The 27,308-nt window shown below is 42.9% G+C and overlaps 1 protein-coding gene across 1 annotated transcript; it reads right to left on the bottom strand.

Moving 5' to 3' along the window:
* Nucleotides 1–5,121: 5,121 nt before the first annotated feature.
* Nucleotides 5,122–25,968, bottom strand: LOC134801076 (protein Skeletor, isoforms B/C). The gene is made up of 13 exons (XM_063773597.1): nucleotides 25,690–25,968; nucleotides 25,543–25,619; nucleotides 25,050–25,198; nucleotides 24,472–24,705; nucleotides 21,774–21,881; nucleotides 21,505–21,687; nucleotides 19,851–19,944; nucleotides 19,452–19,598; nucleotides 19,140–19,275; nucleotides 7,076–7,253; nucleotides 6,233–6,446; nucleotides 5,731–6,085; nucleotides 5,122–5,282 (listed from the first exon to the last, which is right to left on the bottom strand). Exons 1-13 carry the CDS (start codon nucleotides 25,727–25,729, stop codon nucleotides 5,146–5,148), a joined length of 2,052 nt encoding a protein of 683 aa, XP_063629667.1. The 5' UTR covers nucleotides 25,730–25,968; the 3' UTR covers nucleotides 5,122–5,145.
* Between the last annotated feature and the right edge of the window lie 1,340 nt (nucleotides 25,969–27,308).

Here is a 27,308-nt window from a genome sequence, read left to right as displayed (position 1 = left end):
TCTCTTACCCCACATGACCTCACATAACCCTATTATATTAACAATACGGTCATGTATAATGTCCACATATTATTTGTATAGTTACCGAGGCGCAAAATTACAAGGCCAGTTTATTAATTTGATTTCATTTATAATGTGTTTCATTCACTTTTGCAGCTCGCTGAATAATTTATGAGGTCATATCTCATAATACATTTACTTACGCCTCTACGAAGCATTTTCGTTACATAATGGAAAAAAATTATGCTATATACTCGACGTAGCACCAAGTGTAGGTACATTCCGTGAGTTAAGGTAAATCGGGACAAGTGCGCCCATACCCCTACGCGCCCCTGGGGTCTGGATCTACCCTAGATATGTTGTGGGTATCTAGCACAACGGTAAAGGGTTAGAGTCCTTCCGCCGCACTGTGACCAACTTTTCCCTTTCCTTAACCTTTAACCAAAACATAATTGCACCCACCACCCAGTGCACGTCATGTCAACCACGGGCCATTTTCTATTTATATTAAAATAAGTTCGATTATAATTACAATTGTATCAAGGTAGGGTAGGCGCATTTGCCCCTAGTATGGATGGGCCCATTTGATAGGTATTTAAATATTTTCCATAGGTATAAAATACTATTTGACTTGACTCGAAAAAGTAACAGAAGGAGACATTGAGTGTTACCTACTATGTGATGTATGAGTTACTGTCACGTCACGGCCGAACAGTCTAATTCCGCAATTCAATTGTCTTACATGGTTTGTCGTCAATTTTGAATTTACGAGTCAAATAGTTAGCCCTATGATCAACGTTGAAACACCTGAAAGTATATGGTTGTGATGTATGAGTAAGTAACACTAGTGGACGGAAGCAAGAAGCTGCTTATGCTAGGATGCTATGAGGTGACGAAGGACGAAAGTCAAGTAGTGCATGGACAATGATGTCTCTGAAATTAAAACAAACCAAACGTAAGTACAGTCATCTGCAATAATATGTTACTTTTCGAAGGCCGCAAAAATATGTGACTTATGGCTCTACAAATAAGATAGTGTCAGATATTTTTGCGGCCTTCGAAGAGTAACATAATATTGCAGGTGCCTGTAATCTATACTTATTATTTAAATCCTAGTTATTCAAAAAATCATACACTAAATCTAAAACTGAAACCTGACATTGATAATTAGAGTCGGACCAAGCTAACTTAATTATTACGAAATAGGTATGACTTTCATATTGACACCCTCACTGTGTTCTATTCAAGTTGGTGCCAAATACGCGTTTACGGACCCTACTTCACCCTAAAACAGGTGCTGCCACCAGCAGTTCGCACACACTTCTTTACCCGTTGGAGGCTCTGCCATCTACTGGGGTGTCCCTTAATACGCCTAATATTAATTGTCATAATATGAATTCGCATAACAGTTTTGGCGTAACATAATTGTGCATAACATTGAACAGGCATAATATTAAAAAAGCATAAAACTTATTGCGCATAATTTAAATATGCATAACAGTATTAACTATAACTTTATTTGGCATAAAATGAATTAGCATAATTTAATAAAGCAAGAGAATTAGATGGATCAGGGTAAAACCAACTCGATATAGTTAGTTTTTTTTAGCATTAGAAATAAGGTAAACAATCTTGTGGTGTATTTTAATTGAAAAACACATTTTAAAAATAAGTTACGGCAAATATGTAACAATTATGAATCTAATACGATCTTTTATATTCTTCTGCTTTCATAAGTAATAGTTACTGATTTTTAAAAAGCGTTTTTCAATTAAAAGACATGTCAAGATCGCTTACCTTCTTTCAAGTTCTTTCTAATGCAAAAAAAAACGAGGTCAGGGCTATAGGTCAGGTTCACGAGGCTAAGGCAGGATCGAGCGAAACATAGCGAAGCTTTTGTAACAAATAATAATCTTTTTGCTGTAAAACATTATTAAGGCGTAGTAACTGTAGTAAGTTCGTGTTCTTCTTTTTTTTTAATAATTTTTTTTTAGGTTTTAGAAATAACTTTCATATTTTGATTTTTTGTGCAAATTTTTTCAAAGTGCATTTTAGACCTTATTTAGTGTTTTTTTTATCGATCAAAAGTCAAAAACACAGGATTTGAATCGCTGAAGTCCCTAGAGAAAGGCCGCAAGATTGCTAATTAAATTTTTGGCAACCGTATTGTGATATTTGTGATCGAAATAAAAAAGCGCTACATTTACTTAAAACTTCGTTCTCTGAACCTAAGTACTGAACCTTACTTAGAGCCGCTCTGTCTACATTTTTATTTATTTGCCTTTTATATTTATACCATTTAATAATTATGCAAAGTAACTTAATGCTTATTATATTTATCCCAAGTCATCGTTAGTGACAATTTACGTTACGCGCATTAACATTATGCGTGCTCAGTTATGCGGAATAATGTTATGCGATTTAGAAATTATGCGTAACATACGTTATGCCAAATTGAATTAGGGGCTATTCATAAATTACGTCATTTCAAATTAGGGGGGGGGGGTCTGGACATCGGATGACGGTAGCATGATGTAGGAGGAAACGGGGTCATTCGAAGCATGATTTTTGGATGATGTTGGGGGGGGGGGGGGGGGGGGGGTAAAATCGTCAAAAATCGATGACGTAATTTATGGACAGCCCCTTAGGAGAATTACGTTATGCGAATTAATATAGACCCCATCTACCCCAAGTAACATTTTAGTCCTATAATTTTAGTTTTTATCGCTAAAAGCTTGTATAGACGTCGTATTAAGGTTTCAGAGGTGACCACCTGTCGTATAAAAGCGCTTGGCAACACCTTTTTGCTCTATAGGCTTATACAGCTAATATATTCTATAAGCAATTGATGTAAAGGTTTATTTCATCATTTTATAGGGCCGTTATAGGCGTGTACTATAACAGGTTCAAATATAACCACTATAGAGCAATATTACTGTATAATAGTATTTGGAATCACTTTTATGCAACTAATTTGCGCTATTAAGGTTCCCTGCCAAGCCGCTATAGTTTTGTGTTTTAACAGTGACAAAAACCCAACTATACAACGATATTAGGATATAGTGGCTTTAGAGATCACTGCTATAGTACATAATACTTTAGTAGTTTGCGCTATTAAGGTTCCCTGCAAGCCGCTATAGTTTTGTGTTTTAACAGTGACAAAAACCCAACTATACAACGATTTTAGAATATAGTGGCTTTAGAGATCACTGCTATAGTACATAATACTTTAGTATTTTGCGCTATTAAGGTTCCCTGCAAGCCGCTATAGTTTTGTGTTTAAACAGTGACAAAAACCCAACTATACTACGATTATAGGATATAGTGGCTTTAGAGATCACTGCTGTAGTACATAATACTTTAGTAGTTTGCGCTATTAAGGTTCCCTGCTAGCCGCTATAGTTTTGTGTTCTAACAGTGACAAAAACCCAGCTATACAACGATTTCAGGATATAGTGGCTTTAGAGATCACTGCTACTACTGCTAATACTTTAGTAGTCATATGAACACTATTATAGAACTGTTTTGCTCTATAGTAGCGTTTTTGGGACATATTTATAGCGTTAAAAAGCGCTTTAGTAGTTTTAATCCCTATTATATCTCCTCACTGTAAACGTCACAATGACTCTTTTATATCACAAAACTGTTGTATAGTGGTTTTGTTTTTTCTTTTAAAAGACAACAGCGTTATAGTTGAGTTTTTATGTCTTTTATAAACCGAGTTAGATACATAAAGGTAGAAAACGACTACTTGTAAATGATAAATTTGATCTGTAATGGCTACTTATATCTTGCTTATACATATAAGTTCAGGCCTAAGCCACATAATGTGGTTCCGTACAAAATATTTTTATATTTTAATGAATTGATAAAAAAGCCCCCAGTGATATTAGTGATTGTAGGTGAGATTTATCATCAATGATTTAATACAAGCATAAAATCGTGACGGTTTAGATATTTATCGACATCCATTATTAGCACATTTTTTTTACCAATCACACTGAAAAAGGAAACAACAGTAATGACTAAATCTAAATTTAAAAAAAAAATATATCTTTCTAAAGAGTTTGTAGGTGTAACTGGGTCACAGCAAAATTCTTTTGGAACCCTAATTTTAATCATGATGGCGGTGAGTAAGTTCTATAGTTAGCCTATAAAAGCGTCGGATTTACTTCTTGGCTGTATAGTAGTAACTATGGTGAATATCATAATATTTTATTAAAAACATAAATAAATCGAGGGGGCATTAAAGATTCCTCATTAAACGAATACTATTCTAACGGTAAAACTTCCGTCCCATATACTTTTTGCACTAAGGACCGAATTATTCGACATCTAAATGGCGCATATTAATATAAAGTCTTTACTTCTCACCATTTTACTTAGTACCGTTTTTGTGAAGTAAACACACAACTAGGGAATGCAAATCGGTTATTTTCGGTTATTTTTTGTATGGAAATTATCGGTTATTAATAGAAATCGGTTAATAACCGATAATTTCCATACAAAAAATAACCGAAAATAACCGATTTGCATTCCCTACACACAACAAAACCACTCACAACAGTTGATGGAAAACTTGATAGCAAATTTCGTAGTAAAGGAACTATGAATTCTACAATAGTATAAAAAAGCACTATAATACAATTTCAAATACTACTATAGTATAAAACAAGCACTATAATGGAATCTCCAATGCCACTATAGTATAAATTAACACTATAATGGCGTTACTGACAACAAATTAGCACAAAAGTGATCATCACATCACTTTTATAGACCTAAAACGTCACGACTGACACTGCTACAGGTCTACTATATCACTGAATGGCACATAAGATGCGCCATTTCGGCTTTATACAATCTTCTTTGGTCTTTTATAGGACCTTAGGTGGTATTTGGGAAACGTTCTATCGACTACTATAGAACCACAAATTGTTACTTGGGACTGGCTTAGGTAGATCAGAAACTTCCTACCAATAAGATTGTAATATACCTAGTTTTAGTAGCTATGGACTGATGATGTTCGAAATAAAAAAAAATTAAGCGGGGGCTTCCTATGCTGCACTCTACAGTTTACGCCCGCCTCCTAATGAAGTAAATACTTATAGTCAAGCCCAGAACACGTTACCGAGTAGTCTAGATCTAGAGCCTCGCGGCGGCGGCGACGGCCGCTCCCAGCAGCAGCAGCGCCAGGCTGGACCCGGCGAGGGCTGCACCGTTGCCCTTCTTGTTCAGGTTGCGTTTCGGCCGGTCCACCACGAAGATGCGCCCGCCCATACCTGCACATACACCATTTGTTTTGTCTAGTCTAGTTTAGTCTAGAGTAGAGGAAACAAGTATCCCTTTTTTCCTAACCGATTTAAATTAAATAGTGCTGCTAGATGACATCGACGTCTTTAAATAAAAAAATGTCTACAAAATGTAAAAAAAAGTAAACAAACACTAATCTTTCTGCATCGTTCTCGGAGCGTAATCGAGAGGGGACTTAAATCTTCTCGAGGCAGAGGTGTAGGGTCGGAGCCGATGTAGTTTTATTTGACGTTCATAAGCGCATCGTAATATGCCTACTCGAATAATAATCTATCTTTATCCCGCTTACAACAGTTTCCAAAAGATTTCGATTGCGTCACCTAAACTGCCTAAACTAACTAGTTTGATGATAGTCCCTCGATCGGTTTTTGCTTAAAAACATAAGATAAACACGATGTAAAGTGTCAGAAGACTTACCGGCGTGCGTGAAAGAGTTGTAGTACACTAGGTCGGGCCAGGTGTCGTTAGGGGCAACCTGTAGCTCGGCGGCGGGGCCGGCGGCGCAGCTCCACTGCAGCGTGCGGTTGAAGGCGCGGAACGTGGCGTGGTCGGCCGCGCGCCGCGGGTCCGCGCCGGCCGCGTGCGCCGCCAGGCACAGCGGGCCCGCCGCGGTGGCCGTGAGTCTCCCCCGCCGCGTGTAGTGCACGCCCGCCAGCACCCGCACGGCGCGCTGCGCCGCCTCGGGGAGCTGCTCGAGCCCGCCGCGCGGCTCCACCGACACGATCAGCGGGTGGTACTCGTGCGCCGAGTGCGGGTTGTTGCCGCCGAACACCTGACATACGTGTCGATTGTAAATAAATCATAGAATACCCGTTATATGCTCGTTAGCGATAAGACCGCCTCTTCTTTTCTGTACCGAGGTGTGCAATAAAGAGTATTTGTATTGTATATATGTTTGACATTTGAACAAAAGCCTCACCTTGAAAGTGTAGTGCAGCCCCCTCCGTATCTGTAGATCGGGCGCGAGCTGGCCGTTGACGTACCAGGCGAGCGGCGCGCCCCCTCCCCCCGCCTCCCCCCTCCCCGCCACGCCCCGCGCGCCCCCCGCCGGGCCCAGCGAGAAGGAGAACACGCGCAGCGTCGGGTCGAACAGCTCCGCCGTCTCCCACGGCGTGGCCGCTGATGAGGAGCCCCTGTTCGAACGACATTCCGTAGATCTGATTATTTGCACCAAAACAGAAGGTAAAAAATGCTTTTAGCAAAAAATTGCGATAGTCTTCTTAAATTACACCATGGATGCAATAAATAAATGATTATGATTAATTAACCATGAAATTCTAACCTCTACTCATGATTGTACAAAGTCGAAAAGAAACCGCATTCGCCTGCGTCGAATCATAACATTCATAACTATGAAAAACGCTGGGGTGTCCATCAAATCTGGAGTTCTTGGATGGTCCCATCGCACTGCTTCTTTTCAAAAAACATTTCCTTCATAACTTAACTAGACTCACATTTTATACTTGCACGCTGAACTCGACGCAATCGTCGGCGGAGTGGTCTGCGAGATGTTGAGCACGACGTCGGCCCGCGGCCAGAGACGATGGAACGTCGGCTCGTCTTCGGAGTCGAGTGCCCCCACGGCCCACACCACGAACACGGGCTACTTACACGCTGAACTCGACGCAGTCGTCGGCGGAGTGGTCTGCAGTCTGCGAGATGTTGAGCACGACATCGGCCCGCGGCCAGAGACGATGGAACGTCGGCTCGTCTTCGGAGTCGAGTGCCCCCACGGCCCACACCACGAACACGGGCTACTTACACGCTGAACTCGACGCAGTCGTCGGCGGAGTGGTCTGCAGTCTGCGAGATGTTGAGCACGACATCGGCCCGCGGCCAGAGACGATGGAACGTCGGCTCGTCTTCAGAGTCGAGTGCCCCCACGGCCCACACCACGAACATGGGTTTGTCCGTCACCCACTCGCGGTCGATCGGCTCCGCTGACAAAATTCAGTTAAGTTAGTCTAGTACTTTATTTAACGAGCCAACAACATTTTCAAAGCTATTTAACGCCACCGTGCCAGTGCCACGCGTCATACTTCTTGGTCCCCGCCATACAATTTGAATGTAAAGATTCAACAGTGTATGAAGAAACAGAGTTGATTTTTATTTTTTGTAAATTGCATGGAACAAAACAAAGATAAAGATTGTTTATTTTTCAAGTAGGCATATTACAATACGCTTATGTGAACGTCAAGTAAAACTACGTCGGCTCTACCCCTTATTAAACTTAGCCGACTTGTTACAATGATTATTATTATTATTATTTGTATGTCTGTTCCATATCTCGGGACCATGGAGTCCCGGACCTTTGGGAGGCGTACGTGGGGCCGAAGCCAACAGCGCAGAGGCCCTTTAAGACACTTTAATCTAAAATCAAGGGATACACGTGGCGGATACCATCCCCGAACGCACAATGTGATACATCCGGAGATGGTCCCCGCCAGGTGCATAGACTATTGCAGTGCAGCACTTTTGTGCTGCGATGGAAACTAAGGTCATAGGCTATTTGATTTGAATGTTGGATGGACTGGATATAGGGCTATGGGAGGAGACTAGCGGACACCTGCCGTGACAATCAGTCTCAAAATTGTATAAGACAAGTGGTGACTCGCCAACTCAATGAGTGGGCCCCGCAATGGCCGCACGCACAGTGCGACAACAGGGCAACACTTTGGAGTGGCTGTGAGGTTGTCGAGAGGTGAGTCTGCGGTAGCCAGATCCCGGTAATCCGTTCAAGGGCCGCCGGCGTTATGAGATTTTACACTTCCAACCTGGAGCATAGGTCCCGCTCTTGCGACTCCACTCTGGCCGGCCAATCAAGGCAAGCACAGAGGCGAGGGCCAGATGAAAGTGCCCTCTGGAATAGGGGTCCGCGGTGTCGCCACTCACCGTCAGCACGCCACAAGCTGCCCCCGCGGGGTTATTATTACTATTATTATTTATTTATTCCTTAAATTAACATTTACAGTCAAGCTACACATGTTAAAAGGAGTGACATTATATAAACATTGAGAGTAAGATTTTACTTAAGTGCTAACTATATATTAATTGAGCTCGGCGTCGCTATTGACTCCAGGTATCGGCTACTAACTGACAAAAAACTAGGTTCCGTGCATTGGAATATGTCAAGTTCGCTGTCGCTGTCCAATATATCGTTCAGGAGAGACAATGCGTGGTGCAGCGGTGAGTGGGATAATGCCCGGGTCCGCGCCGCCGGGACTGCAAACAGCGCGCGGCGACGAGGGCGCAGCTGAATACTGCTGTGGACAGGTACTCGAAACGGTACAAGTGCTAGCAACTGAGGGTTATGTATTTGGCCACGGATTAGGAGATAAAAATATCTTACGAGTGCCACATTTCTTCTGGCCTCGAGGGTGGTGTAGTTAACCATTCCGAGAATATATAGACTAGGGTACATGTATGGATAGTAACCATAAGTTTTATTATATAGATGACGAATGAACGATTTCTGGACCCTCTCCAACATAAGTGTGTAGTGTTGTTCATGGGGACTCCAAATTATCGCATTCGTCTCAAGTCGGCTTCGTACATACGCGTTGTACAGTATTCTAAGTGCATTCTGTGTACTGAAAGATTTTGATTGGCGGATTACGAAACCTAGGCATTTTCTTGTGTAACGTTGCACGTACATGTTTTAATTATAAGCTTTAATCATTTTATTTTTACATCTTAAACTAATATAATTTTAATGAATTAACTTATTTATAATCGATTTTAAATTATTACTGCATGAATTATTATTTTACATTTTAATCTTAATCAATTAATATTTTAATTATTTTATCAATTAACTATTTATTTATACAATTTTATTAATCAATTTTATATTTACAAGAATTGTCTTATTCTACTTTACTATAATAAAGTAAGACTAAATAAATATTATGATGAATAGTTATAATCAAATTATATTAGGTATTGCATGTATTCCCGGGCGTTCACATTTTATTCGTACTGACTGTACTCGCGGCCGGTCCATTGATTGACGTCATGGAAAGATCTAGAAGCCGGTTGCGCGGGCGCATGCCCCTCCGCCGCTGTCCGCGGGCCGCTCAGTCCGCGCCAGCCACCGTTGCATACGCACGTACCGCCGCGCACACGGAGCCTCCGTGTCGTCTCGCGCGCCGTACGATTTTTAATCTCTTTTATTTTAATTCGGGTGTGCGCGGACACCTTATCTTAATTATAAATTTACCTAGCGACGTTTTCGCATAGAACGATTCCCGCACCCACGTATTGGTAAGTGCAAAGTGTTGATCGTTTCATTAGAATAAGTAGCTTAGCTTTAGTGATAGACTAGCTCCTTTGTTATTTGCTCCGTAATTAGCGTAATTCATTTTTAAATCATACATTTCACTTGTTGCTAAATGCCATGTAGAATGATACTGCAATTTCCTTTGTTCTCGTAGCGGCGGGTACGAGTAAGTATGTGTGCGTACCCTCCTACTTATTTAAATTCACTTCTTTGTTCTTCTTTCCTTCCTTACTCTGTGCTTTTCCTTCGCTTTTGTAACTCCGCTCTGCTTGTGAACACAAACACGCTTTCTGCTTGGTGCACCGGCTTTCCCATGGTCCCATCATCATCATCATCACAGGGTGTTCACAAAAGCAGAGCGAGCAGGAACACCTTACTAAGACGTTCTGGAAATCCACAGGGTGCGTCGTTCTATTTTAAAAATCGCCGTCGGCCGACCTAGCAACAGCGCACCTTCACCACCATCTCGACGGCAGGGTTGGAGCCATAGCCGTTCGCCCGCCGTCGCCCCTGCTCCTCTTCAGTGCTGACGAGTGTCACCCACCTGCTGCGGACCCTCGACCAGCCAGGGCAGTACCGGATCTCGGGCGTAGATCTAGACGGGCCTTGACCACCCACGACCCTATTTAAAACTTAGTTTTTTTAAAATAAATAATTTATTTTTGCTAACGAGTTGGTAGTTCTTATTTACTTCCCCTACCAACAAGGGACGTACTCTCCCCATTAACGTTACATTGGCGCCCTTAAACGTGGTCTGGTCTAGATTTGCCCCGCAGAATTATGTGTGTTTGTTGTTTTTTATTTTTGTGAAACGTTGTTTTTTTTTGGTTGCATGTAACTAGGGTGTACCCCGTTAATAATAATAATTTTAATTATTTATTAATCAAATTGGAATTTTTATATTTTATAATAATATAATTCATTTTGTGTGTCTTAATTTATTCAGAATTTTATATCATCCTGTACTAGTGCAGTGTAGACTAGTACAGTCAGTCAAATATTTTATGAATATTTTTTTTTTTTGTGCAATATTTTATTTTGTAGTTTTGTGGTACACACTAGTTGCGATAATTTTATGCTTTTTCTGTTTTTATTTTTGTGCTTGTCTATTTTATTTTTTTGATTTTTGCTTGATTTTTTTTTTTTTGCCAACCAAAACGTTACGTAGTTTATTATTGTAACAGGCGGAGTAGTGTTAGTTAAAACCAAGCGTTCAACACTTTCCACGGTTGCCATTTTTGCACGTTATTATTATTAATTAAATTATTGTTTTTTAAATTTTAATTTTAATAAAATGGAATTTCCCGTGAAATTTTTGTCGCTGAAAAAGCCGGAGTTGGAGTATGAGGTTAGCATTCGTGGTGAGACACCGGGTTCCACCGTCCAGGACTTGCGGAAACAAATTTCGAAATTAGGGCCTTTGTTTCCTTCCGAGGATATTTTGGAAAGTAATTTCTCTGTCGCTTCCGATTTAAAGGGCGTTAGTGATGCTCTCGCGAAAGTTCAGTCGCATTTAGATTCTCGACCGGATAGGAACGTTTTGCTTCGCACACAAAACCTTTTAAATCACTTACATCACCGTCTCAACCGTATAGTGTATGATGAAACGACCAAGCCCATGTTCGACGTTTGCGACCAGGAGTATCGAGCTCTTACAGCTAGATTTAATTCCTTCAAGGACACGGTTGCCGCTTCAGTTTTGCCTGCCCCGAACGCCGAACCTGTTGTTAGCACTGCACCGATAAACGTAAACGTCACATGCGACCGTGGTAGTCACAATGAGCTTTGCAAAATCAAGTTTGATGGCAAGTCTTGCGTCCGTGCCTTCGTGGTACGCATAACGGAATTTTGTGAGGCTAGGTCTATTTCGGATTCAAAACTTTTGTCCTATGCCACAGAGATTTTTACTGGTGATGCACTACACTGGTACCGAAATATTAAGGGTCAAGTGTCCAGCTGGGTTGAACTCGCCACGTTGCTTAAACAAGATTTTGGTCAGAAGGACTATGATTATAGGCTCGGTAATGAGATTCGGTCACGCACGCAGGGTGAATCCGAGAACATTACCGTGTACCTATCAATCATGGCCGGGTTATTCTCACGTCTCTCTAAACCTTTACCGGAGGACGAGAAATTAGAGATCCTCCTCCATAACATCAGGCCTTGCTATGCCAGTACTTTAGCGTCAGCAGCCGCGATTACTGACATAGATACGTTACGTAATCACTGTCGTAACTACGAAAGTATCCAGGCACGTCTTGCCGACTTTCGCGAACCACCCAGACGGACAGCTGACACCTTGGCGCCTGAGTTTGCCTATACTGGTAATAGTTATAACAAAAATAATAACAATAATAACAACAAGAATTTCACATACAGGAATAACAATAATAAACAATTTAATCAATATAATTCTAATCAAAATAATAATAGGTCTTTTACTAATAACAATAATAAACAATACAATCAATTTAATTCTAATCACAATAATAAATCTTATACAAACAACAATAATTTTAAAAAAATTAACAACAATACGAAACAGGTACATGCAGTTACATCTACACCCTCTACCAAAACTTTGTATTGCCCTAGATGTCGCAATAATAGCCACAACTTGCGTCAATGCCCAGCTAATAAGGACGAAATTTATTGTTTTAAGTGTGGTCATAAAGGTGTCAAGTCCCCAGATTGCCCTACTTGCAAAAGGGATAAACCTTCTACCTCAAAAAACTAAATAGACAGAATTGTGCCAACCATCTGGTTAATAATTTTGATCCTGTAGATTGGGGCAAATGGCTGAAAACTATTGAGATTTTTTTCAGTTCGTATAACATCGACGCAATTCTGAATGATGATCCCAGTATTGATAATCGTCCTTATGCAACGGTACAGGTTAATGATGTTAATATGACAGGTTTACTCGATTCTGGTGCTGCTATAACTGTGTTAAAGAGTGAGGCTCATCAAGCACTTCAAGGTTTACCTATTCATACAGATCAACTCATTACAGCCAAAGGGGCTGGCAATCGTATTATGCAGAGCCGGGGTTACATTAACTTGCCTGTACATTTTCAAGATAAGTTCCGTTTTATTACCGCTCATATAGTACCAGATGTAAACACGGATTTTATATTAGGCGTAGATTTTTGGCGTAAATTTAATATTCTTCCTAACTTAAGTAGTATTACTTTTCGTAATGTGTCAGTAGTACAAGAGGAACCAAAGCCAGAAAATCCTACATTTATTCATGGTTATGATCATTTAAGCGTTTCGGAGAAGTCCATTGCTGACAACATCATTGCACAGTTCGAGGATATTTCTGCCGAGCGCAAGGGTTTAGGTAAGACCAGTCTCATTGAACACCGTCTAGATACTGGGGATGCTCAGCCGATCCGGCAACGATATTATCGTATGTCGCCTGAGAAACAACGGATTCTCGTCGAACAGGTCGACGAAATGCTTAGTCTCGACGTTATCGAGCCCTGCGAAAGCGCCTGGTCTTCACCTGTACTACTCGTCACGAAGAAGAATGGTCAGCCTCGTTTCTGCCTCGACAGTCGCAAGCTGAATTCTGTTACTCGAAAGGATGCGTATAATTTACCATATGTAACGGAAATATTGGACAACCTGCGTGACGCTCGTTACCTTACGAGTATCGATTTGTCCAAGGCCTTTTGGCAAATACCAATTGCTGTCGAGGATAGGGATAAAACTGCCTTCTATGTTCCTGGTCGTGGTACATTCCGTTTTAAAAGAACCGCATTTGGCCTCACAAATGCGCCAGCAACACAACAACGTTTAGTTGATCTTCTCTTCAGAGAATTTGACTTAAAAGTCTTTGCCTACTTAGATGACATAATTATAGTTTCCGAGGACTTTAATTCTCATGTGTCACTTCTTCTGCGGGTATTAGATAAACTTCGCCAAGCAAACCTGACAGTAAACTTGGAAAAGTGTCAATTCTTTAGAAGTCAACTTAAATACTTAGGATACGTTGTTGATAGCCAAGGTCTTCGCACGGACCCAGGTAAGGTAGAAGCCATCTTAAACTATCCGACACCTACTAGTGTCAAGGACATAAAGAAATTTTTAGGAACTGCCACCTGGTACCGTAGGTTTGTGCCACAGTTTAGTACAATAGCGGGTCCTCTTAACCAGCTGACATCCACCAGGAAAGGTAGACCGCCTTTCAAGTGGACTCCTGAAGCCGATGCAGCCTTTAGCAAGCTGAAAGAATGCTTAGTTTCAGCTCCAGTGTTGTCTTGCCCTGATTACAACAAGCCGTTCGAGGTACACACAGATGCGAGCAACTATGGCGTAGGAGGCATGCTGACTCAAACTATTGACGGTAAGGAGCACCCGGTAGCTTACATGAGCAAATCGTTGACACCGGCTGAACGTAATTACAGCATAACGGAGCGTGAAACACTCGCAGTAATTATAGCTCTTGAGCATTGGAGGTGTTATTTGGAGAATGGACAGCCGTTCACTGTCTTTACAGACCACAGTGCCTTAAAGTGGTTCCTTTCTCTAAGTAACCCTACTGGTCGTCTGGCTCGCTGGGGAGTGCGTTTGTCGTGTTTTAACTTCGAGCTCAAACATCGTCGAGGCGTGGATAACGTGATTCCCGACGCTCTTTCCAGAGCTATCCCTGTTAGCGCTATCGATTTATCTAATTCTTACCTTAATACGTCAGATGCATGGTATAAAAATATTTATAACTCTTGCTTAACAAGACCTCAAAATTTTCCTAATTTTTCCATTAAAAACGGTTCTTTATATAGATTGTGTAAAAACAAACACGAGCATACCTCCGAGTTCTCTTGGAAGGAGGTTGTCCCAAACGAATTTCGTCACGATGTTTTGGAGCAAAACCATTCTGAACCCATGGCTGGACATCTAGGTATCTTTAAAACGTATCGTCGATTGGCGTTGAGATACTTCTGGCCAGGGATGCATAACGACGTCGTTAAATTTGTAGGCTCGTGTACTAAGTGTTTACAGTATAAACATCAAAACCATCAGGTGCTTGGTGAAATGGGTCGCCCCAAACAATGTTGTCGACCCTTTCAAATGGTTTCGATTGACCTTATGGGCCCTCTACCTATCACTCGTAAACAAAACCAATATATCCTGGTCATAACTTGCTGCTTTTCAAAATGTTGCCTAATATTCCCTATTCGCAATGCCACTTCAACTATAATCACCAAAATTATAGAGGACCAACTCTTTTTAGTTCATGGGGTTCCTCAAACGATTTTTCTCGACAACGGCACTCAATTTACTAGCGGCATGACCGTAGATTTATTTAAAAAATATAATGTACCCAATGTATTCTACACGCCTAGATACACACCGCAGGTTAATCCCGTCGAACGTCAGAATCGCACAATTGTCACTTGTTTATCAACTTTTGTAAATGAAGATCATAGGACTTGGGATTTGTTTATACCAAAAGTACAATTTGCCATAAATAACTCTGCAAATGAAGTGACAGGTTACACTCCTTCGTTCCTTGTATATGCCAGAGACCTTGTGACTTGTGGTACGCATTACGTGGATAATGACCTCGGTAGGGACTTAATGTTTTTACCACGTGACATTTACGCCGAAAATCTAGGTTGCATGTCTGAAATATTTGATAATGTACAGGCAAAGTTGTATCAAGCTCATGCAAAGAATACCGCTCATTATAATCTACGTCGTAAACATGTTGAATTTAATGTAGGAGATATAGTAATGAAACGTGCTTATGTTTTAAGTGACAAAGATAAGTACTTCAGTAAAAAACTTGCTCCGAAGTTTATACAGTGTCGTATTCTTGAAAAGAAGTCGCCTTTGGTTTATGTTTTGGAGGACATGTCTGGCAAGAATTTAGGGACTTGGCACATAAAAGATTTAAAATTATCAGGGTTTAATAAATAATATTTTACATGAACAAATTGTTACATTCATTCCCAAATCGCGCTATTAACACCTATTTCAGTGCATAAATTGTATTTGTATTGGTTTCCGGTTGAACGATAACTGGTTACCTGCAAAAGTCTGGGCGCATTAGCATCTGCAGTTGAAAACTAGATACTAATGTTTTTTCATGTTTGCGTGATGAATGATAGATAGTTTGAAAGAATAAATGCAAATACGCAAACGTATATTGCGCGGATTTTATTCTGAGGAACAAAATCCTTTTCCGGCGCGAGGGGGTAATGTAACGTTGCACGTACATGTTTTAATTATAAGCTTTAATCATTTTATTTTTACATCTTAAACTAATATAATTTTAATGAATTAACTTATTTATAATCGATTTTAAATTATTACTGCATGAATTATTATTTTACATTTTAATCTTAATCAATTAATATTTTAATTATTTTATCAATTAACTATTTATTTATACAATTTTATTAATCAATTTTATATTTACAAGAATTGTCTTATTCTACTTTACTATAATAAAGTAAGACTAAATAAATATTATGATGAATAGTTATAATCAAATTATATTAGGTATTGCATGTATTCCCGGGCGTTCACATTTTATTCGTACTGACTGTACTCGCGGCCGGTCCATTGATTGACGTCATGGAAAGATCTAGAAGCCGGTTGCGCGGGCGCATGCCCCTCCGCCGCTGTCCGCGGGCCGCTCAGTCCGCGCCAGCCACCGTTGCATACGCACGTACCGCCGCGCACACGGAGCCTCCGTGTCGTCTCGCGCGCCGTACGATTTTTAATCTCTTTTATTTTAATTCGGGTGTGCGCGGACACCTTATCTTAATTATAAATTTACCTAGCGACGTTTTCGCATAGAACGATTCCCGCACCCACGTATTGGTAAGTGCAAAGTGTTGATCGTTTCATTAGAATAAGTAGCTTAGCTTTAGTGATAGACTAGCTCCTTTGTTATTTGCTCCGTAATTAGCGTAATTCATTTTTAAATCATACATTTCACTTGTTGCTAAATGCCATGTAGAATGATACTGCAATTTCCTTTGTTCTCGTAGCGGCGGGTACGAGTAAGTATGTGTGCGTACCCTCCTACTTATTTAAATTCACTTCTTTGTTCTTCTTTCCTTCCTTACTCTGTGCTTTTCCTTCGCTTTTGTAACTCCGCTCTGCTTGTGAACACAAACACGCTTTCTGCTTGGTGCACCGGCTTTCCCATGGTCCCATCATCATCATCATCACAGGGTGTTCACAAAAGCAGAGCGAGCAGGAACACCTTACTAAGACGTTCTGGAAATCCACAGGGTGCGTCGTTCTATTTTAAAAATCGCCGTCGGCCGACCTAGCAACAGCGCACCTTCACCACCATCTCGACGGCAGGGTTGGAGCCATAGCCGTTCGCCCGCCGTCGCCCCTGCTCCTCTTCAGTGCTGACGAGTGTCACCCACCTGCTGCGGACCCTCGACCAGCCAGGGCAGTACCGGATCTCGGGCGTAGATCTAGACGGGCCTTGACCACCCACGACCCTATTTAAAACTTAGTTTTTTTTAAATAAATAATTTATTTTTGCTAACGAGTTGGTAGTTCTTATTTACTTCCCCTACCAACAAGGGACGTACTCTCCCCATTAACGTTACACTTGCAACCTTACAGGCGCTGACAATGTGGTCATTGAATGTGAGCTGTTGATCGAATATTGTGCCAAGATCACGAACTGATGCAACTTGCTGCAGAGAATTATTTCCGATCCTGTAATAACATTTTTGAGGATGTCGAGCACGGGTGTATGACATTACCGAACATTTTCCTACGTTTAGAGACAATTTGTTTTGGACACTCCAAGCACAGACACTGTCAATGTCTTGTTGCAACTTTAGACAATCGTCGTGGTCTCCAACCGGTTTGACTAATTTTAGGTCATCAGCAAACATTAAGCAAGTGGAATGCCTAATATTTGCTGGCAGGTCATTAACTAAGACCAGAAAAAGGAGAGGACCCAGGTTACTACCTTGACCAATTCCTGAGTGTACTGGGTACAGATTTGACCTAGATTGGCCATATTGATTGTAGATAGTACCTATAGCCGAGGACATCGCCGAAGCGTCTACTAAAACCGGAGTTTACTCTACGAGTAGGTACCTACAGGCAATTTAAAGACTCGTTTGGATATCTAGCAGGATGGCGTTGTTTTCCTTAGCTATTGCAGAATGTAACGCAAACGGGTGTCATTCTGAATCCCTAACAACGTTTGTCCTAAAGTCACTTGCCCTAACTGGTTTGTCCTAATGGGCACATGCCCTAACGATCAATTGTCATAACGATTATTTTCCATAATGTAATGGTTAGCCTAAGACTCATTTGTCCTAAGCATTTGTACCATAACTATCAAGATCCCTAATGTTTTTTACCATATTCTTCGAAATCCCTAACAATGTTTGGCATAAAATAATATGCTCTAACTGTTTTGACCTAATGGCTATTGCCCTAATGATCAATTGTCATAACAGTTACTTTTCCTATTCATCAATTATCATAACAATTACTTTCTATAATGAATGGTAACGAACTGTTGCCACAAAAGTGGGTTAGGTTAGGTTAGAACTGTGACCCTCGCAAAAACGAACTGCTACCACAAAAGTGGGCTAGGTTAGGTTAGAACTACGACCATCGTAACAACGAACTGCTGTTAAAACTAGGTTAGGTTAGAACTACGATCCTTTCAAGAACGAACTGCTGCCACAAAAGTGGGTTAGGTTAGGTTAGAACTGTGATCCTCGCAAAAACGATCTGCTGCCACAAAAGTGGGTTAGGTTAGGTTAGAACTGTGATCCTCGCAAAAACGAACTGCTGCCACAAAAGTGGGTTAGGTTAGGTTAGATTAGGGGTGCAGAGCCTTCGTGAACCTGTTCACAAGGATCGGTCACAGCTGACTCTAAAAGAGTCGGGATACGACAGAGATGGCTTTAAAAAGGTGGAGAGGAGAAAAAAGCCAGCTCGTCCAGTCGGTGCGGTACCGCACCGACTGGACCTAACCATTTGCTGCGTCCTGCAACACCGACGACGCTGCTGTATGTGTCCCGATTACACTACCTTACGAAGGTCGAGGAGATCGTAAAGTAAGTACGAGTCAAGTCCGGATTCATCCTGAGGGTCGTGAAGTTGGAATCTCGACACAGTGTGAATTTTAATTCTTTTGTGCTGAGCGTTCCGACTGAACATCTAGCGACCTTCACCAAGGAGGAGTTTTGGCCGAAGGGTGTCAAGTTTCAGCGGGTCCGCGGCCGGCTCCCTGACACTGCGGGGTTGCGAACTGCTGCATCGCAGCCATAATTGTGTGTTTTTAGTTTTAAGATATATTTTGTAATAATATGTATGCTAGTTTTAAAGTATTTATCTATGGGCCAATAGTTGCCTGAAAATAAATGTTTTCATTCATTCATTAGACCAAGCTAAGTTGGCAGCAATTTTGATAGCCTAGACTCTGCAACGGTTAATATAAACGTCAAACTTGTATGGAATGATGACGTTTAAACAACACTTGCGCAGTCTGGGCTATCACAATCGCTGGCAACTTAGCTTGGCTTAACTAACTACTTACAGGGCTGCAGGGTCCGCCTGTAGGTGACGACGGTGACGCCATCTGTCCGGGAGGCGGTGAACACTTGGTTGGAGTCTTGCGCTCCCAGCCGCTCGTCGCGACACACGCCGCGCCACTGTCCTAACACTTGAACGCACTGGAATATAGGAAAAACCAATATAATACTGTAATTCGCGAAGGGCGAGCTTCAGATTCGGAGGCCGAAGACCAACCCTAATATAGGGGCCAGTACAGCTTCCAAGTATGTCAAAGTCCAGTAATTTAAAGCGAGGCCGAAGGTTGAGGGGAATTGCCAGCTTTGAAGCATTTTACCGGTGCTAGAGCGGTGATGTTGTAGTCGGTGGCGCGGCCGCGCTGAAACTCGGGCTCGAAGCTGGCGACCGCCACGTCCGCGCCCAACATCTGCGACCGCGAGCTCGACCCCGATATCCCGAACGCCATGTACTCGTTATCGCCGATCTAAAAACAAACGAACACATTATACTTGTATTTATTTCACAGAAAAAGATTAATATACTCTCCACTGCTGGCCTTTAAAAGAAGGTAAATTTAGTCATTGGCCTCCATTTTCGAGGGAAACGTCACTAGTGCTGCTCAAAAGCAGTGATAATCGTGTCGCTCTAATATGAAATACAATAGTATGAAAGGGGTCTACCATTGAAGGGAGCGACATTAGCGTAATTCACATTATTTTGACTGAATTGTGGATACCTTGCCGGCGAGTTGTATGGTGAGCTGGTTGCCGAACACCTCCCAGCTGACCTGCAGGTCGCGGTGCAGCTGGCGGCACGACGGCAGCGTCGAACTGAACACAAACACATTATTTATTCAACCATCAAATAATACCTACCAATGAGTTACATTGATTGACGGTACGCATCAGGCACCGATAGGCACAGTAGGTGCTACAAGTGATTTATGCTGTTTATTTATTGCCGCGAGACTACTCTACATATGGCTGTACAGTGACCTGTGCGGGTGCAGGGTGGTGAGCGCCGGGGGCACGTTGGGCCGCTCGGGCAGCAGCACGGAGGCGAGCGCGCGCCGCGAGGTGGCGTCCCACACGGCGAGCCAGCTGATCGTGAACAGCGTGTGCGGCTACTCTACATATGGCTGTACAGTGACCTGTGCGGGTGCAGGGTGGTGAGCGCCGGGGGCACGTTGGGCCGCTCGGGCAGCAGCACGGAGGCGAGCGCGCGCCGCGAGGTGGCGTCCCACACGGCGAGCCAGCTGATCGTGAACAGCGTGTGCGGCTACTCTACATATGGCTGTACAGTGACCTGTGCGGGTGCAGGGTGGTGAGCGCCGGGGGCACGTTGGGCCGCTCGGGCAGCAGCACGGAGGCGAGCGCGCGCCGCGAGGTGGCGTCCCACACGGCGAGCCAGCTGATCGTGAACAGCGTGTGCGGCTACTCTACATATGGCTGTACAGTGACCTGTGCGGGTGCAGGGTGGTGAGCGCCGGGGGCACGTTGGGCCGCTCGGGCAGCAGCACGGAGGCGAGCGCGCGCCGCGAGGTGGCGTCCCACACGGCGAGCCAGCTGATCGTGAACAGCGTGTGCGGCTACTCTACATATGGCTGTACAGTGACCTGTGCGGGTGCAGGGTGGTGAGCGCCGGGGGCACGTTGGGCCGCTCGGGCAGCAGCACGGAGGCGAGCGCGCGCCGCGAGGTGGCGTCCCACACGGCGAGCCAGCTGATCGTGAACAGCGTGTGCGGCTACTCTACATATGGCTGTACAGTGACCTGTGCGGGTGCAGGGTGGTGAGCGCCGGGGGCACGTTGGGCCGCTCGGGCAGCAGCACGGAGGCGAGCGCGCGCCGCGAGGTGGCGTCCCACACGGCGAGCCAGCTGATCGTGAACAGCGTGTGCGGCTACTCTACATATGGCTGTACAGTGACCTGTGCGGGTGCAGGGTGGTGAGCGCCGGGGGCACGTTGGGCCGCTCGGGCAGCAGCACGGAGGCGAGCGCGCGCCGCGAGGTGGCGTCCCACACGGCGAGCCAGCTGATCGTGAACAGCGTGTGCGGCTACTCTACATATGGCTGTACAGTGACCTGTGCGGGTGCAGGGTGGTGAGCGCCGGGGGCACGTTGGGCCGCTCGGGCAGCAGCACGGAGGCGAGCGCGCGCCGCGAGGTGGCGTCCCACACGGCGAGCCAGCTGATCGTGAACAGCGTGTGCGGCTACTCTACATATGGCTGTACAGTGACCTGTGCGGGTGCAGGGTGGTGAGCGCCGGGGGCACGTTGGGCCGCTCGGGCAGCAGCACGGAGGCGAGCGCGCGCCGCGAGGTGGCGTCCCACACGGCGAGCCAGCTGATCGTGAACAGCGTGTGCGGCTACTCTACATATGGCTGTACAGTGACCTGTGCGGGTGCAGGGTGGTGAGCGCCGGGGGCACGTTGGGCCGCTCGGGCAGCAGCACGGAGGCGAGCGCGCGCCGCGAGGTGGCGTCCCACACGGCGAGCCAGCTGATCGTGAACAGCGTGTGCGCGCCCGGCAGCGTCAGGCGCACGTCCGCGCCGCGGTACGCGGGGATCGGCTCCAGGCTGTATGCATACACATAGCGCTTTATAGACTATATCACATAAACCAATATAAATTGTATATTGTGTACCTAGTAGTATATACTTACTATCCGTACTCGTCGGGCAGCTTGAAGCCGCGCGCGCTGGGCTGCGGGCCGGCGCCGGCCCAGAAATACGCCTCGCCGCCCGCACCGTCGTACCGGAACTCCGGCACCCTGCAACACACCACAAACCGCTGCATCAGGAGTATTCCATTAAGTTGTCTACCGTTGTCCCGCATAAACGCGAATCTACTGAAGATATGGCACTGCAGCATACTGCAGGTATAGGAGTTTTTTTTCTGTGACAAATGGTCAGAAATATTTCTGAGAAATAGAAAAAGAAGCCTGCCGGAAGCATAACTTTTTTAATTTTTTCCTTTGATATAAAAATTTGGAACATCGCAGGCAGACGTATCTGCTTGTTTAAAAATTGGAATAGAAAAAGAGTCATCATATTCAGAATTTATCGGCTTCAAAAGCTGAAAAAAAAAACTTATGCACGACATAAAATACTTTTGTGCGGGACAGGTGACAGCCCGTGGAATGCTTTTCCGGCGTTCGCACACTTCGCATAAGTACCGTTTTCTTTGCCAAAAGAACCGCACACATTCAAAAGACAACATGGGGGCTGACCCCTCCACGGACTCTTCATCAGGTTTTTCTTGCTGATGGTGCCTCATTTGTTACATAAGAATAATTAGAGTTACTGCCAATTTAATATACTCATCAGATGAGCTATGAAATCTTTAAAAAAAAATCGGGCAAGTGCGAGTCGGACTCGCGCACGAAGGGTTCCGTACCATATAAAAAAAAAACAAAAAAAAAAGCAAAAAAAAAAACGGTCACCCATCCAAGTACTGACCACTCCCGACGTTGCTTAACTTTGGTCAAAACTCACGTTTGTTGTATGGGAGCCCCATTTAAATCTTTATTTTATTCTGTTTTTAGTATTTGTTGTTATAGCGGCAACAGAAATACATCATCTGTGAAAATTTCAACTGTCTAGCTATCACGGTTCGTGAGATACAGCCTGGTGACAGACGGACGGACGGACGGACGGACGGACGGACGGACGGACGGACGGACGGACGGACGGACAGCGAAGTCTTAGTAATAGGGTCACGTTTTACCCTTTGGGTACGGAACCCTAATTATTTATACAATATTGCGAAAGTTAGTATGAATATAAATGTTGCAGTCAAAAGTGTCAACTGGTCAAAAGAACTTTTAACCGACGAAAACAGGCAAAGCTCCAACAGCATCCTGACCATGATTGCGGGCAGGGTTGATGGAGGAATAAGTAGGTGGGGGGATTTTCTCTAAACTGTTTTATTGAGAAAATCTGCTTATTTATTGTTTATTAGAAATAGTTATATGAGATTGTAGTAGTTAATTAGCTAGTAAGTAAATAATTGTGTATATTATAGATACTAACATTAGCCTTAAGATAAAAACTGTCACTAACACTATTGATCCAAGTTGGTCGCGAATAAATGAATTTATTTATAATTTATTATTTATTAAAACTGCTTTTGACTGAGCATGTTGGTCAAAAGTAGTTTTACCTGAAAATCATTGGTTAATAGTAATTGTGACTGTTACTATCAGTCAAAAGTACTCCCAGAGATAGGTAGGTTAGGGTTATTTTTTTTTTGCTACGCTCAAAAAACGAAACTGTTCCCAGAGATAGGTAGGTTAGGGTTATTTTTTTTTTGCTACGCCCTAAAAACGAAACTGCTGCCAGAAATAGGTATGATTTTCAGGTAAAACTACTTTTGACCAACATGCTCAGTCAAAAGCAGTTTTGCCTGTTTATGTCGGTTAAAAGTTCTTTTGACCAGTTCACACTTTTGACTGCAACATAAACATTATGCAATTTAAATAACAAAACTTCCGTGAGTCACAGACATATTAAATATATTAAAAACGGGTCACTCACGTATTTTAAGTCGAAAAACGCTCGACATGTTTCACTCCGTACCGAGGAGTGTCATCAGGAGCTTGCGTTTACGGTGACGGACCGTTTTTAATATATTTAATATAAACATTATGATTTAGAATTTTGATTTGTAGCCAAATTAGAGCTAAACAAGTTGGCCTTAAAAACTTTTATAAGCCTTTATTGCTGATTATTTTTAAAGCGCTGGTGGCCTAGCGGTAAGAGCGTGCGACTTTCAATCCGGAGGTCGCGGGTTCAAACCCCGGCATGTACCAATGAGTTTTTCGGAACTTATGTACGAAATATCATTGATATTTACCAGTTGCTTTTCGGTGAAGGAAAACATTGTGAGGAAACCGGACTAATCCCAATAAGGCTTAGTTTCCCCTCTGGGTTGAAAGGTCAGATGGCAGTCGCTTTCGTAAAAACTACTGCCTTCGTCAATTCTTGGGATTAGTTGTTAAGCGGACCCCAGGCTCCCATGAGCCGTGGCAAAATGCCGGGATAACGCGAGGAAGAAGGAAGAAGGAAGGATTGCTGATTATTTTTAATTTATATCACAGAAGAAAGAATGAGCGCGCGTGATTTACACTTATAAACGATAAAACTAGGTTAATATTCCTGTATCAATGTGTCCACTAGTGTCCAGCAAGACATAGGCCTCCTCTAACATTTTCTTTTATTGTCTGTCTTTAACCAGCCTTGTCCCAGCAACAGTTTTGATGTCATCAGACCATCTGTTGTTTGGCTTTCCACTTCTTCTGTTGATATCAATAAAAATATACAAAAAAAAATCGCTCCTACAAAACCGTGTGGTGCACTCACAGGATAGTCTTGGCGTCAAGTAGCTGCAGGGTGGCACTGGAGACCCCGGTCCCGGCCAGGGTGGCGGCGGTCTGCGGCGCCGGCGCCTCGAACTCGTCCGGCACGTACACGTCACCGAACGCGTTCTGCGACGCGATGTCGTACACCGCGAACCACTTCAGCCGCGAAACGCGCTTGCCCTCCGGCAGCGAGATGCGCACCTCGGCATTGTAGTACCGCTCTAGGATGTTGGTTCTGTAGGGTGTATAAGCAAGAAGTAGTCTAACACATAAGAAAATAACAAAGCTTTGAGACACAACAAACTATGAATCCACTCAATTGAATCAACTATAGAGTTAGTGGCAGGGCAAGACCAAAATTTGGTGTGGGCAAGGTACATATAGCGAGGCCCTCTGATGCCGCAAGAAATAAGGAATAGATTTTTAGGTTGGGTCCGAGTTATATATTTATTTGAGGCATGAGGACCCTCGGACTGCAAGGCCCGTAGTCCCTCCCTACCGCCACCTCTGTATAATATAGAGTCCAACCAAACAATGTTTTCTTACCAAGTGCTATATTAGAGTCTATTTTAAACATACTTGCCATGTTCATCAGGCACAATGAAGCCCTGTGGGCCAGGCCGTGCTGAGTCACCAGCCCAGAAGAAGGTGTCATCCCCTGTGCCATCATAGTTGAAGTTCACCAGAAGCAGCGTCCAGTCATCCACCGCATACACCTCACCTGTCACCTGCAGACAGACCTCACCATAGTGGTTGTTTGACACAGGGACAGGGCTGACAGAAAAATGTGATGCGTGTTTTTCACGAAATTGTTATTAGGAAAGAATAATAGACCTACAACTTAGATATAAATATAATATTAAATAATTTGTAAAACCATCCTCAATCACAAGATAAAAGTAGTTTGCTTAAATTAAAAACAAGACAGATTTATGGACATTTTGAAGCAATCAACTCAATATCAAGTTTTCATTAGTTAATGATTCAAATTAATTCCAAACTTAGTCATCACTTATACTACATTACAAAGTAGGTAAGTATTAAAGTGTTTGAATGAAAAGTGGAGTTGTACCTGGTGATGGTAGGAGTTGAGTTTCCCGAGCAGCTTGCCGCGGTAGGGCCCGTCGTCGTCGTCCTGCGCCCAACCCTCTGCAACCACCAGCACACAATAACACCACAACACACAGAGAAAGTCGCACACTAAAGCTCGACAACTTACCTGCAGCCAGCACTAGAAACGTTAGCCATGCTAAATACATTGTTACACTTAACGTTAATCCTTAACACTAGTTTTTATTGTTCCTAACTTTCTAAGCAAAGGTCATTATTTGTACGAAGTTTTCGCAACTCTCGCGCAGACTTCCGGTTTCAACTTCAACTTGACAGCTGACTTGTCAAGTTGTCAGTGCTTTCTCGTCGGCCGCGGCGCGGGCAAGGCCGCGTGCGTGATTGGTCACTTGACCGCCGCAGGTTGCTGGCGTCCAATGGCAGAGGTTTACTTTCACTTCTGTTAGTGACGTTCATGGAGTTATAAGAAGGAGTGAACTGTCACTTTTTTTGCCATACTAAATTGAACCTTATCACAGAGCCAGAAAGACGTTCGTACCAGTACAGAGAAAACGGTCCACTTGAGATAGCAAAGGTGGGCCGCGGTGTCTCACTCGCACATGTTGCCAATGTTAAAAATATACCATTGTGGTAGTATTTATATCAATATACTACTAAAATTAAATACCTTCTTATATTATTTAAGTGCTATATTCAGAGTACGGTTCTGATATCTTTTAGGAAATTTGTAAATAATTATGATGTCAATATTATTAACTGATTTAACCAAGCATGTGCACAACAATAAAAAACACTAATTTTGATATGGTAGACATTGTAGTAGTAAGTTTGAATATTAATTGGTATCCCTAACCTGATGACATTTATAACAAAACACGTGAATGCAAAATTTCTTAAAAATGGTGAAGAAATGTTGCGTTAAAGGTTGTGAGAGTGAAATAATTTCTAATTTTGTAATATCGTTTCACAAGGAAGCCACAATTATTACATTTTACGATATAAATACAAGTTAGACATTGTCAAACTCATTAGGGTGACCATGATGTCGGCACGATGAGAACCAGTTTTACCACTTCCTTTATGGATTTACACAATTCTTATTACGTACTTAAACGTAAGTTTTCATAAATAGGTATGTATTTATTTCGGCATGTTTAAATTGGTGAAATGAGAGCCAATACAGGATAAATAATTGCAAAAATTGAAATCCAAAGTCCTTAAACATTACAGACACATTTATAAATTGTTATAATAATAAAAAAACACATAGATAATAAAAGAAAAATAGAAGTTTATCGTAATTTACTGACTTTTGGGACGATACCAGAAACGTTACTGGGAATTTAGCCCTCATAAGCACGAGCGCTTTTTCAACGCGCGTTACAAAAGGGGTTGAATCCGTTCACACGCTAAATTCGATTTAACGACCAACGCTTAAAGTCGAAAAAAAAAACAAGGCTTGATAAAAAGCGCTACCACCATCGTGTGAACAAATACACATGTTTCCATTTGTTTCATTCTAACGCGCTTTTTTAACGCGCGTTGAAAAAGCGCTCGTGCATATGAGGGCTTACCCTCTTTGGAAAATTTACTGGGAACGGCACATCACTAGTTTCTTTACATTTCACGACTCTTCTCTTTTCGCACAGATGGCCTACCACCGTGAACACCGAAGTTCGCAAATTACGGGCATCTTTCTCTTTTACTCCTATAAAGGAGTAACGGAATTTGCGAACTTCGGTGTTTATGGTTTTCGGTGACGCCGAAATA

Source organism: Cydia splendana, chromosome 21 (assembly GCF_910591565.1).
Source record: "Cydia splendana chromosome 21, ilCydSple1.2, whole genome shotgun sequence".
NCBI classification, from domain to species: domain Eukaryota; kingdom Metazoa; phylum Arthropoda; class Insecta; order Lepidoptera; family Tortricidae; genus Cydia; species Cydia splendana.
Note: the sequence above shows the minus strand (reverse complement) of the source record. Positions and strands in the feature narration are given on the sequence as shown.